Here is a 14,564-nt window from a genome sequence, read left to right as displayed (position 1 = left end):
ATTCTCCCCATGACCACGTGGATTTCCTCTGGGTACTCCAGTTTCTCCCACAGTCGAAAGATGTACGCTGGTAAGTTGTGGGCATGCTATGTTGCCGCTGGAAGCATAGCGACATGTGTGGGATGCCCCAAACACATCCTTGGACTGCGTTGGTCATTGGCACAAAATGACATATTTCTCTGAATGTTTTGATGCACGCATGTGACAAATAAGACTATCTTAATCTTATCTCTGGGAGGAAATAAACAATTGTTAATAACAAGAACAATGGCTTTATTTTCACACAGCAACTTATTAACTGATGCACCATCAATAACTCACACTGAGACGTAGGCGAGATATCGGCTTTTATTGACTGGAAGAAGGAACCAGGAGTGAGTGTCTATCATACAAGGTCTTGGAGACTGAGGCCGAGCGTCAGGCCGCAGGTCTCCTTTATACAGGGGCCTGTGGGAGGAGCCACAGGAGCAGTCAGCAGGGGCGTGTCCCGACAGGCACATAGTTCACCACATTAACTCAAATAAGAACAATTCTTACTCAGACTTTTGCTCTTTCCTTTTAGTCCTGATGAAGGGTCTCAGCCCGAAATGTTGACTGTTTATTGTCCTCCATAAATGTTGCCTGGCTTGATGCTATTCTCCTGTATTCTGTGTACTTTGCTCAAGACTTCCAGCATCTTTAGAATCTTTTGTGTTTATCATTTAAAACTGGTATGTTTCCTCAAATCTTCTACAATGCTCAATTAACCAGATAGATCTGATTTAGTTTAAGTTAAAAGTTCTCATTTTGTAATTAAAAACCCTTTTTTGGATCTTGCTCCTCTTATATTACCTTAATGTTGTACACCCAACACTTTTCAGATGCCCAATTCTGTATACCCAACTTCATTTAGATCACAATTGCTTACTTCTTACGCAGAAGGAAGCCATTCAGTTCATTGAGCCTATGCTGGCTCCAAGCACAACAATCCCTTCAGTATCATTTCCAACATGTAATGGTTAGCACAACGCTTTGCAGTACCAGTGGCTAGGGTTCAACTGCCGCCTCTGTCTATAAGGAGTTCGTACATTCTTCTCCTGACTCCACAGGGTTCCTTGCATTGTCCAAAGACCTACCGGTTGGTAGGTTCAAACACGAGGAAATCTGCAGATGCTGGAAATTCAAACAACACACACAAAATGCTGGTGGAACACAGCAGGTCAGGCAGCATCTATAAGAAGCACTGTCAGGACGAAGGGTCTCGGCCGGGCCTGCTGTGTTCCACCAGCATTTTGTGTGTGCCGGTTGGTAAGTTAATCGGTCATTGTAAAACCGCCCGCCGCTAGGGTTATATCGGGGGTTGCTGGGAGGCGGAGCCTAAAAAACTAAAAATCATGCTACTTCAGGTCATTTCAGCTACTTAGCTCAAAGCACTAAGACTCTTCATCTTACACTTTTTCTATAAGAATCACTTGTTAACTTATCCAAATATTTAAGTCATTCAAGTCGAAGTTTGTGTTACTAATGTTGCCGAGATACACCGTACAATGCTTTACTTTGCTGAATACGCTAGAATAAACGTTTGTTATTGCTAAGAAGAACATTATTTGAGGAAATAATATTACAGGCTATAGGAGAAAGAACAACCGAATTCCTCTTAAAGGAATTCAGTGAAACCAAATAGCCATTCTTCCCGTACCTAATGACGCAATAACATTTTTTGAGACAGGATGACAGACAAGTCAATGGATCAGAGCCATCAAGAAAAAATATTTCCTGAACATATTTTGGTTTCAAGAAGTCAGTACCTTCGCCATATGAGTCAGAACTCTCTGACTGAGAGCAAATCAACAACGTGTTGCTTTTGGGAGGGCTAGAGAACATGACCATCCCAGAAAGAGGGGGGCGTGTTCATCCCTCTCGGTCGTCACACTCTCATTGGCTGGGTTCCCCACAGCGTTATTTGTTATTGGGCAACTGAGCTGTTTACCAAGCAACGATCGTGGGATTGCCGGGATAGTAGGATTGAGGCTGGAGGACTACAGGAAGTCCTCCGAGCTGCCGCTGATGCCCAACGACAAGATGGCTGTTGGTGGCAAGTTGGAACCAGTAGCCACCAGCACAGCGGCGTCTTACATGTACAAAGGAGGATAGCTTGAGACGAAGATTCCCGCTTTCATACTGCTGGGATATTATTAGACTGATATATGGACAGAAATGGGGTCTCAGACCCTCCAAATCTTGAGACAGGGAGTCTGGGCTTCCATCACTGGCGGATGGTATTATGATCCTCATCAAAACACATTTGTGAATGCTTTCCATCTCTATATCTGGCTCTTCTTCCTTTGTTTTCCATTTACACTGTACATGGTGAGTGTATGCTTGTGCAGTTTATACCATTAATCGCTCCTTTTGCTTTGAAATTCGCTATTGGGGTTTCGGAGATGAGCATATGCAGGGTAAACGCTCTATGTACAGCGTGAAAGAGTCCTGTCTCCAAGAAAACAGCCTAGTTAGTATTATAATGGGACACTGGTTTAAAATAAATACATTTTGTATTGGTTTCTATAGACGAATTGGAATTAACAAGGTAGTCACAAGATGTATAAATGGCAGTTATTGCGAAATCAGCTTGAATGGAGAGATTTTTTTGGTTAAAACATTCAGGATTCAAGATTTCGACACAATGCGATCATTGCTAGACAGCGATGTGAAAGCTAAGTGGAACAAATTTTAATTTTCCTTCGCTTAGTTTAACATGGATTGACTCATGTTTTCATTTAACTTGTTTTTTTTGTGGAATTGTTATGAACAAGATGAAATTAATATTTTAAACCATTTCTAGCCTAGATGAATATGCTGTAGTTTTATGTAAACCTACTTTGTTATTCCGATTGCGAGGATTGCCGAATTCTCTACAGCCATCCTATATTGCCAGCTGGTGTTGTTTTTCTGTTTTGTTACTGGTTGTAATATCACCTGATTCATTTAGTAGGTCATGCATATGGGAGAAATGAACTTAATGAAGGTAAGAATAAATGAGTTGTGTGTACAGCTTAAAAAAAACAATCTTTAAGGGAATGGAAAATTAATGTTTCACAAATGCATACTTGTATCTAATGATGACCTTTTTATGACAACTGAGGCACTATATGTGTAGCTTTTGGAAAACAAAGTATGATAGTGTATATCATTTAGGCCGGCTGCGGTTATGTGAAATGTAAGAATGATTCACAATTATGTGATCCATCTCTGTCAGCTTTAATCATCTTTAAAGTGTGCAACTGGCAGTGAGCTACATCTTGCAGACTAGTTTTAGGTGAAACACAAAAGCCTATTTTCACACAATGAACTTCCATTGGGAAGTTTGTTGTGTGAAACTGCATTGGGATGATGAACAGATAATGTGCTTCAGAAATATAGAGAGGAGTAAGTATCAGAAAGGATATAGGGCATTACATCCTTGCATTTGAGCAAACTAGCGCCATGTCATCTGATGTAACAGGTGGCGTCTTGTTTACTAGAAAGGTAGCACTTGTGCTAGTACAGGATACTGTCGATAACCTAAAGTGTCAGGCTGGATTTGTGGATTTGAATTCTGGTGGTTCTAGGTTTTGTGGAAACAACTTGCATTTATTGAGTGCCTTTTAAATTGAGTGTCCCAAGGTGCTTGGCAGGGGATAGAATTTGGAAAGAGTTATCTTAGGGTATTTTACTTCTAAAAGAGAAGTGTATTGTGAACTTTAGATGGCATGAAAAGTTTAGATGAAGCATTAAAACATCTCCCATTTCTGATGAGGGTCTTTGACTTGTAACATTAATTGGTTTCTCATTCCACAGATGTTACTTGACTGGCTGAGTTCTTCCAGCATTTCTGTTTTTTTGTACCCCTGTTTTATCATGGTGACACTCTTATGTCTTAAGATGGATTTTGGGATTAATGGATTTGGGATTAAACTAGCCCAGCAGTGGAGAATGTGAGGGAGTAGTGAAAGGAAACAAAATCTCACATTATTTCAGTGTCTCTGCTCTCCTAATTATGGAATTCTGGGATACTGTCAAGGTTAACTTAAAATACCAGATTTGGGATTAGAATGGTCTTTAAAGGCTTGATGCAAATACTGGATACCTAAATCAGGTGTTGTTATTAATGATCTCTCAATTTGATGATGTAAGAATCAATAAAATATATATTTATATATTTAAAAACAAAAGGCTTTTTTAAAAAAAAAACTCCCATCAGGCAGGAAATGCTGTAGCATTAGGACAAAACTGGTTAGGTTAAAAAACAGCGTTTTCCCTTGGACTACTAAACTCTCTGACACCATCCATGCCTCATCATGAATAAAGCACTATACTGTTAATTTTTAACTTTTATCATATGTGCACCTTATTATTTTGTTAATTTATTTGTGGTAGTATTACTTTGTGTTATGTGTGTGACACGTGGTGTGCCCTTGGTCTGGAGGAACATTGTCTTGTTTGGCAGTATGTAGGCGTACAGTTAAATGACAATACACTTGAACTTGATTTTGTATCTCAAGCTAGCATTTTACAGGGTTAGGAGCCACACCCACACTCTGAGAATGCTAATATGCACCCCATGTTCTGCTCCATTGTGCAATGAGATCATAACTGAACTTTTACCTTGGCTCAATTTTCTTACTCTAACCCCATCTTTCTTCGATTAGCTTGAGCTACTAAAGCTCTGCTAGACAATGAACTCCAAAGATTTGCTACACTCTGGTTTTAAAGTTTTAGTGCTTAGCTTTATTTGTTACTTGTACACCAAAACATCCAGTGAAATGCATTAACAATTAATACAGTTCAAGGATGTGCTGGGGGCAGCCTGGAAATATTGCCACATTTCTGTTGCCAATATAGCATGCCTCAATTTAGTGACCTGTACGAATTTAGAGTGTAGGAAGAAACACATATTTATGGGGTGAGCTTACAACTCCTGAGAAACAGTGGTGGGAATAGAACCCTGTTCGCTGGCACTGGAAGGCATCATGTTAACGACTATGCTACTGAGCCACCGTAATTTGGATTGATGGTTGATGGTGCTTTAACTTGTCTTGATCTTAAGTGTTATTCCCTTATTTTGAAATAATGACCCCTTTGTTCCAGATATGCCCGTCAGAATGGATTGTGTTTCCATATACTCTCCTAATTGAAAGTACAGTGGATTCTGGGACACATTGGAACCACCAATTAAACAGCAACTGTAATTAGCTGAAGTTTCATGGAAGTAGTTAAAAAGGTTTAAAAAAAGACAAACTGAGTAACAAATTATGTATACAAATGAAATACAGAAAAAATTAGAACAGTGCCAATACTACTGTAGTACTATAAAACTATGTATTACTTCCTAATACGTATCGATGGAACAATTCACCCATGTCGTGTACTTGTGACCATAAATGAACAAAATCAGCGCAGACCTCTATCACAAATAATAGCCTTCATACAATGCTGTCGATGACTGCATCCTCCAAACCTTCATTTTCATTGTAACGTTCAAGATGATTATCGATAGCTTCAAATTCTTTGTAGTTTCTAACTTGTTGAAGTAGTGGTTGTTTCTGGCATCTTCAAGCCTGAATGCTTGAAACTGCAGTGAGCAAAACAGCTCTGAATAGTCTTACTGCTCATTTCTCACCAACTATCAGTGACAAAAATCACTGCTTTTTGCACACAAACACATGTAACTGATGCCATTTAAAGACTGTTTGCTCAAAGCGTGGTGTTGTGTCTAATGGCAATGCAAGTACACACAACATGACACTAATTAGAAAAGAAACTGTTTGGCAACAGTTTCCTGCCCCAACTAAGCAGCATGGTGACTCAAATAAACAAAAGGGATCCAGGCTCTTTTCTAGATTTAGTTTTTGTTCTTTACTATTTGTTCCAAATAAGCGGGTGTAGTATTGTTAGAGCATAATTGGCGCAAGACATCTCTTTCTGTACTGAAGTGTTCTTGTAACATACCATTTGTTTTCTTAATTGTTGCTGTGAATGTATGATAACTTTCAGTGTTTTCTATTTAAAACACCTAGTTTCCTCTGAATATGTGCACCTTGCATCCTTCCGTCATTTAAAAATGACACTTCATATTTCCGTTTTTTGTATGCATGTAGAAAAAAAATTAGATAGGTATATGGACAGGAAAGGAATGGAGGGTTATGGGCTGAGTGCAGTTCTGTGGGACTAGTCGAGAGTAGGCGTTCGGCACGGACCAGAAGGGCCGAGATGGCCTGTTTCCATGCCGTAATTGTTGTATGGTTATAGATGAGTTCACAGTATCAATCGTGGTGCACCCTACCAATCTCACCATCTAATCTTGGAAATAAATTCTTTATTCCCACTATTTTGTCTTTACAGTATGTTAGCTCCAATACCATGTGCTTTTTTCAGCTCCTCACTAAATTTCATCTGAAAATCCTAATATTTATTTATTTATTCAGGATACAGTGGAACAGGCTGTTACAGACTACTGAGCTGCGCCACCCACTAAAGCCCCCTATTTAACCCTAGCCTAATCACAAGACAATTTACAGTGTCTGGTCACCCTACTAACAAGTATGACTTCGGACTGTGGGAGGAAACTGAAGTATCCAGAGGAAACCCATGTGTACATGATAAGAACATACAATCTTTCTTACAGAGGAAGCCAGATTTGAACTCCGACACACCGAGCTATAACAGCATCACACTAACTGCTACGCTACAGCGGTACCCTTAGCACAACTAGTTCATTCTGTTAGTTAAACCACAAAAGAAAATTCAAATCTAGTTGTCATTGATGATTCAGCCTTCCATAAACCACCATCAACTATACCCTGTGCAACAATACAAGCCTGTGCATTCCCTATCTCCATAACAACCTTTGAAATTCCAGGATGCAGGCCTCTGGGTTCTGCGATTTATTGTCTTTTAATCTTAATGATTTCTCCAGTAATTATTTATTGACACAAGATGTTCTTCAGATGCTGGAAATTCAGGGCAATGAACAGAAAATACTGGAGGAACTCAGCAGGTTAGGCAGTATCTAAGGAGGGGAATAAACAGTCGAGATTTCCAGTTGAGACCCTTCATCAGGACTGGAAAGGAATAGGGAGGAAGCCAGGATAAGAAAGTTGGGGGAAACGAAGGAGTAGAAGCTTGATGTGATAGTGAAACTAGGTGGGGAGGGCAAAGGTAGCTAGGTGGGTGGGGGAGGAAGGATGAAGTGAAAAACTGGGAAGTAATAGAGGCAAAGGCTGAAGAAGAGGAGAGTGGACAATGGGGAAAAAAGGGGAGGAGGAGAGGCACCAGAGAGAGGTGATGAGGAGAAGAGAAGGAATAAATGGGAGCTAGAATAGAGAATCAGAGAAGGGGGAGGGGGGAATATTACTAGAACGTAGAGAAATTGATGTTCATGCCATCAGTTTGAAGGCTACCCAGAAGGAATATGAGGTGTTGCTCCTTTATCCTTATAGTGGGCTCACTGTGGCAATAGAGGAGGCCATGTACTAACATTTCAGAACAGGTATAGGAAGTCAAATTTAAGACCATAAGACACTGGACCAAAATTAGGCTGATCGGCCCATCAAGTCTTCTTTGCTATTTCATCATGGCTGACTTTTTATTCCTCTCAATCCCATTCTCCTGCTTTACCCATGTAACCTTTGATGCCATGTCTAATCAAGAGCCTATCAATCTCTGCTTTAAATATTCACAAAGATACGGCCTCCACAGCGGTTTGTGGCAATGAATACTACAAATTCACCACCCCTGGCAAATCAAATTCCCCCTCATCTCTATTCTAAATGGATGCCTTCTATTCTGAGGTTGTACCCCTTGGTCTTAGGCTCCCCCACTATAGGAAATATCCTCTCCACATCCACTCTATCTAGGCCTTTAAATATTTGATAGATTTCAATGAGATTTCTCTTCATTCTTCTAAACTCCAAAGAGCTATCAAACACTCCCTGTATGTTAATCCTTTCATTCCTGGAATCATTCTTGTGACGTTCCTCCCGACCCTCTCCAATGCCCCTTTCTCAGTAAAGGGGCCCAAAACCACTCACAGTACACCAAATGCCTTATATAGCTTCAGCATTACATCATTTGTTACCCATAAAATGGGTGGCTATCATGAAAGCCCACCTTTTGTGGTGGATGGAGTGAGGTGCTTGGCGAAGTGGTCTCTTGATTTATGTTGAGCCTCACTGCTGTAGAGGAGGCCGCACCACGAGTACCTGATGCAGTAAATGACACCAACAGACTCACCTGTGAAGTGTGTCTTCACCTGGAAGGACTGTTTGTGGTGAGGGAGGTGATGTAGGTGCAGGAGTAGCACTTGTCCCACTAGCAGGGATATGTGCCAGGAGGGAGATCAGTGAAGAGGGACAAGTGGACAAGGGATTCATGTAGAAAGCGATCCCTGTTGAGAGTTGGGGGGGGGGGGAGGGAGGGAAAGATGTGTTTAGTGGTAGGATCCTGCTGAAGATGGCTGAAATGACAGCTGGATGTCATTTGGTGCTGGATGTGAAGGTTTGTGGGATGGTAGGTAAGGACAACAAGTACTTGTGGCGGTGGAGAAATGGGGTGAGGGCGGATATCTGGGAAACGGAGGAGGTATGGGTGAGGGCTGTGTTTTACTGATGCTAATTACTTTGAGTTGTTCAATCATTCTACATCTTGAGATTTGCTCTTTTTGGAAGATTTTCTGTGAATTCCATATAGACAGAGGCAAAATATTTGTTTCATTTCTCTGCTATTTCCTTATTTCCCAGTATAATTCCTTTTGTCTTGGTCACTCCACGTCAAAAACAGCTTAACAGTAACAAAGCTCAAAACACCTTGAGGGCTACTGCATTATTTCTTCGGGAAACTGAGATAACAGAGTGACTTGACGTAAGCATCATGCATGTTGCAAATCCTTTGTCTATAATTGGGAAAGCTGCTTTTATAACAGGGAAAATTCTACGTAATTGATATTTTATATTCTGTCAGCTACTGAGACTAATAAATTTGTGTAATTCTGTTACTCTTTTGGCTGGAGAAGAATTAAATGGAACCTATGAACATCAGTTTTAATGAATCAGTGTGACACATCTGACATTTAGCGTTAAATGAAGACTCCAACATGCTATAACACAAATATTTCATTATTATGCAGAACCTTTATCTAATATCAAGAGAAGGCCCAGCTGCAGTGTTTTGAATGTTTTGTGGAGGTTTCTCAAATACTAATTAATTTTCTTTGGGCTTCCAGATAACACATCAGTGTTTATTAGCACCAATGTAAATAACAATATTAAATTATACTTTTCAATGAGAAATGGTGGAATAAACTGAAAGAAAGAAAGAAAATAATGTCCACCTTTCTCAATAGATGTTGCATCATGTATTTGATCTCTGCACTTATGATGCAATAGTAGGGATACTAATATCAATGTGATCTCAGACATATTGGGTTAGTGGGGGATCAGGTGCAGGTCATGGCTCTGAGGGGAAGGGGAGGGGATAATTGATGGTAATAGTGTTAGAACAACTTTAGTGAATGTTGATTTGGCCAATTTTTCTTAATGTGACCATTAATCCGTAACAATGTTTTTGGCTGTCCCCTGAGGAAAATGGTTTGAGGACAAGGTTTACTCAGTTCTGATAATTTGTGGATCGTAACACAGTAGTGAAGAAACAGGCCCTCAGCCCACAATATCTGTATTGAACGTGATACTAAATTAAACTCAAATACATATGATTCATGACCATTTATCTAAAAGCCTTGAAATGCCACCACACTATCTACTTCCACCATTATTCATGGCAGTGCATTTTCGGCATCTTCTTCTCTCTATTTAGGAAAAAACTTGCTCCCCACATTTCCTTTAAACTTTTCTTCTCTCTCCTTGAAGCTGTGCCGCAGAGTTTTTGACGTTTCTACCCAGGAAAAAGATTTTGACTCTCTACCCTATCGACGCCTGGTCATAATTTTATAAACTTCTATCAGGTCTCCCTTCAGCCTTCAATGCTCCAGATAGAACAATCCAAGTTAGTCTAACCTCTCCTTGTAGCCAATTCCCCCCAGTCTAGGCAGTATCCTGTTCTGCACCTTCTCTAAAGCCTCCACATCCTTTCTGTAATGGGACAATCAGAACTACACATGATTCTTGAAATATGGTTTAACCAAAGTTTTAAATAGCTGCAACGTGGTTTCTTTACTCTTAAACTCAGTCCTAACTGATAAAGCAAGCATACCATATGCCTTCTTAATTACTCTGTCTATACATGTTGTCATTTACAGGAAACTAGGGACTTGGACACATTCCTCCATGTCAGTGCTATTAGGGTTCCTGCCATTAACTATAAACTTCCTCTAACATTGAACATTCCAAAGTGCAGCTCCTCACACTTGCCTGGATTAAACTCCATTATGTCCTTTCTCTGCTCATATCTATAACTGATCTATATCCTGTTATATCTATTGACAAACTTCTTCACTGTCTGTAATTCCACTAATTTTTGTGTCATCTTTAAAATTAGAAAGTAACCATCTACGTTTTCAATTGAAGTCATTTTATATATTCACAAACAGCAGAGGTCCCAACACTGATCACTTTAGACCACCACTGGTCACAGATCTCCAGCCAGAATAACACCCTGCCTCTGATACTCTGTCTTCTATAGGCAAGCTGATTCTGAATCCAAGCTACTAAATCATCCTGGATCCCATATATCTTAATCTTCTAGATCAGCCTAAAATGAGGGACCTTGTCAAATGCTCTGCTAAAGTATAAGAGACACCATCTACTACCCACCTTTATCAACCACCTTTACCTCAAAAAAAAACTAACTCCACATGATCTGCCCACAAAGCCATATTGACTGTCCCTAAGTAGCCAATGGTTTTCCAAATGCTCAGGAATCCTGTCTGTAAGAATCCTCGCCAGTTGCTTCCTGATGTGTGGTTCACTGGCCTATAATTTCCTGGATTATTTCTGTTTCCCTTTTTGAGCAAAGGATGAACATCGGCTATTCTGTAGTTCCTGGATCTTACCTATGGCTAGAAAGATATAATGATCTTCATCAAGGTGCCAGCATTCTCTTTTCTTGGCTCTCAATAACCTGGGATTGGTTCATCGGGCCCTGGGGACCCATTCAATGACAGAATTTGACCAATGAGTCTCGGATTGTTTTAGTGAAATGGAGGTTGAGGATGTTTCTCTTGTTCTTTCTAGAAGTTTACAGATGTACAACTGGGAGCACATGGCTTCAACCAATAGAACATGTCTTGCACAGAAACAGGCCTTTAGCCCATCATATTATTCCAAAGTAATTAAATTGATCATGCTTAATTAAACTAAACACTTCTGCCTGCCTATTGTCTATGTCTCCATATATTCATGTGCCAATCTCAGAATGTCTTAGCTACTTCTATCTGTCCCACCACATTTGAGACCCCCACCATGCTTGTTTTTTTTTTAAAAAAGTTGCCTGGCACATTTCCTTTGAACTTTTCCCTCTCATCTTAAACGCAAACCCTGTATCACTAGACATTTTGGCTCTGGGAAAAAGAGTAGGTAGTTGGTATCTTTCTACACCTCTAATAATTTTATAAACTTTTATACTGTCTCCCTGCAGCCTCTGCCACTTCAGAATAACACAGCCTCAATTTGTACAAACTATTATATATAGCACAATCCAGGCAAAATTGTAGTATACCTCTTCTGCACCCTCTATTTATCCTCCACATCACTCCTGAAATATGTCAACCAGAAATGAATGCAATACTCCAGATGTGGCCTAACTAGAGTTATTCATTGTGAACTCAGTGCCTTGATTAATAAAGACAAGCATTTATGAAATGAGGCACCCTGTCGACTTGTGCAGCCACGTCCAGGGAGCTTCGGTACATCTGTCCTAACTAGAACACTGGTAAATGTTATAGTTAAGACAAAGAACTACGTGATGTTGATTATAATCAATAGCATTTTCTGTATCCATGTTTTACCCCCAACATTTAAGAAGGTTACTATAACTGGTTGAATTAATGGACACTCAAACTATCAAACTGCATTCCTTTTGTTGTGTGCACAGTTTGAAGTGTCAAAACATTGGCATTTAATTTGTTGTTTCAGATGAACATTGAAATCTAAGCGAATTGAGAATCTGGCAAGGGAAGTGATACTCATGTTAAAGTTGGATTTGTAGCAGAAAAAAATATTAGAAATTAGAGGATTGGGAAGCCTTCAAAAACCAATAGAAGGCAACTAAAAGCCACAAGGAGGTACAAGATGTAAACTAACCAATAATATAAAAGAGGATACCAAAAGCTTTTTCAGATGTATAAAGAATAAAAGGAGAGAGTGGATATTGGGCCACTGGAAAATGACACAAGAGTGGTAGTAAAGGGGAACAAAGAAATGGTAGATTAATTGATTAAGTATTTCATATCAGTCTTCACTGTGGAAGACACTTGCAGTATGCCAGAAATTTGAGTGTGTCAGAGGTGTAATTGCTATTGCAAAGAAGGTGCTTAGGAAGCTGAAAGGACTGAAGGTAAATAAGTCACTTGGACCAAATGGATTCCAGGGTTCTGAAAGAGGTAGCTGAAGAGATTCTGGAGGTTTTAGTCATGATCTTTTACAAATCGCTAGATTCTGGAATGGTTTTGGATGACTGGAAAATTGTAAATGTTATTTCACTCTTTAAGAAGGGAGGGACATGTCCAAAACATATGAATAAGTGAAGCTTCTCCATGATTACATTTATCACAATATGGCGATATATCTAAATAAAAATGAGACAACTTATCCTTGGTCATATGGACCACTTTAAATTGTAGGAGAGAGTGGTGGGCATATAACGATGAAATGTTAACCAATTTAAAATTTTGATTCCAAGTTTCCTCAGAAACTGAAGTCTCTAAATCTTGTTCCCAAAGATTTTTAATTTTATCTAAAGGAACACTTCTCATTCCCAACAGCATATTATAAATATTAGATATAGAGCCATTATAAAAAGGTTTCAAATTAAAAATTACATCTAGTAGATTCTTATCAGGACTTTTAGGAAATGTACTTATTTGAGACTGTAAAAGATCTCTTATTTGTAGGTATAGAAAAAAATGAGTTTTGGGTAAACTGTATTTATTGACAGTTGTTCAAACGAATAGAGACTTCCCTCTACAAACAAGTCCTGAAAGCATTTAATACCTAATCTATCTCATTCTTTAAGAGCCACATCAATCATAGAGGGTTTAAAAAATAATTAGAAAAAATGCGAAAGAGAAAATCTCAATATTTTCAGAATTGTAACCGAATTCTCATAGTGTGTTTAACTACCAGATTATCAGTTAATTTACTCAGAGACAAAGGAAGTGAGGATTCAAGAAGCCTGAGTCTTGGAAAACATTGGAAAGAAGTATTTCAAACTTTCTCGATACTTTTCAAAGTAAACTTTAAGCCTAATCCTTTGACCGCTTTATTTGGTATTGTTGGAGGAAAGGATATTATTTTTGAGTCATCTGACTTGTACACTTTGGCTTTTATTTCTCTTATGGCCAGAAGGACACTCTTGCTTAAATGGAAAGATGCGGCCCCTCCTACTCACACCCAATGGTTACATGTTGTGATGTCATGTTTAAATTTAGAGAAGATTCGATGTTCAATCTCTGAATCTAACCAAGACTTTCAAACATTGTGGGGACCTTTTTTGAATTATTTTCAAAACCTTTGATTTGCTGTTAAAGCACAGATGATGACTAATATTTCTTTTCCTTTTTTACTTTACTAATCAGCTTTGTTCTTGATAATGGGTTAGATTTTTTTAATATAATAAAATTGCTATATTTCAATATTATGAATTAATTAATCTGTATGAATATAGGGTAACAACACACACAAAATGCTGGTGAAACACAGCAGGCCAGGCAGCATCTATAGGGAGAAGCGCTGTCAACGTTTCGGGCCGAGACCCTTCGTCAGGACTAACCGAAAGGAAAGATAGAGATTTGAAAGTAGTGGGGGGAGGGGGAAATGCGAAATGATAGGAGAAGACCAGAGGGGGTGGGATGAAGCTAAGAGCTGGAAAGGTGATTGGCGAAAGTGATACAGAGCTGGAGAAGGGAAAGGATCATGGGACGGGAGGCCTTGGGAGAAAGAAAGGGGGGGGGAGCACCATAGGGAGATGGAGATCAGGCAAACAACTAAATATGTCAGGGATGGGGTAAGAAGGGGAGGAGGGGCATTAACGGAAGTTAGAGAAGTCAATGTTCATGCCATCAGGTTGGAGGCTACCTAGCTGGTATATAAGGTGTTGTTCCTCCAATGAGTTTGGATTCATTTTGACAGTAGAGGAGGCCATGGATAGACATATCAGAATGGGAATGGGACTGGGACGTGGAATTAAAATGTGTGGCCACTGGGAGATCCTGCTTTTTCTGGCAGACTGAGCATAGGTGCTCAGCGAAACGGTCTCCCAGTCTGCGTCGGGTCTCACCAATATATAAAAGGCCACACCGGGAGCACCGGACACAGTATACCACACCAGCTGACTCACAGGTGAAGTGTCGCTTTACCTGGAAGGACTGTCTG

At 39.6% G+C, this 14,564-nt stretch overlaps 1 protein-coding gene and 1 long non-coding RNA gene across 5 annotated transcripts in view; both read left to right on the top strand.

Moving 5' to 3' along the window:
- Nucleotides 1-2,042: 2,042 nt before the first annotated feature.
- Nucleotides 2,043-14,564, top strand: part of pcnx1 (pecanex 1) — a 244,729-nt gene continuing 232,207 nt past the window's right edge. For all 4 annotated transcript variants that reach the window (XM_059954533.1, XM_059954503.1, XM_059954493.1 and 1 more), the window contains exon 1: nt 2,043-2,349. In XM_059954533.1, coding sequence (XP_059810516.1) covers nt 2,197-2,349 — 153 coding nt within the window. In that variant the 5' untranslated portion in view covers nt 2,043-2,196. The remainder of the gene's footprint in view (nt 2,350-14,564) is intronic.
- The window catches only part of LOC132383515 (uncharacterized), a 54,666-nt gene continuing 43,088 nt past the window's right edge, over nt 2,987-14,564 (top strand). Inside the window, exon 1 of the long non-coding RNA XR_009508696.1 lies at nt 2,987-3,007. This is a non-coding gene — a long non-coding RNA (uncharacterized LOC132383515). The remainder of the gene's footprint in view (nt 3,008-14,564) is intronic.

The sequence above is a fragment of the Hypanus sabinus genome, chromosome 2, assembly GCF_030144855.1.
Source record: "Hypanus sabinus isolate sHypSab1 chromosome 2, sHypSab1.hap1, whole genome shotgun sequence".
Classification (NCBI taxonomy): Eukaryota; Metazoa; Chordata; class Chondrichthyes; order Myliobatiformes; family Dasyatidae; genus Hypanus; species Hypanus sabinus.
This window is presented reverse-complemented; position numbering and strand designations above follow the sequence as displayed.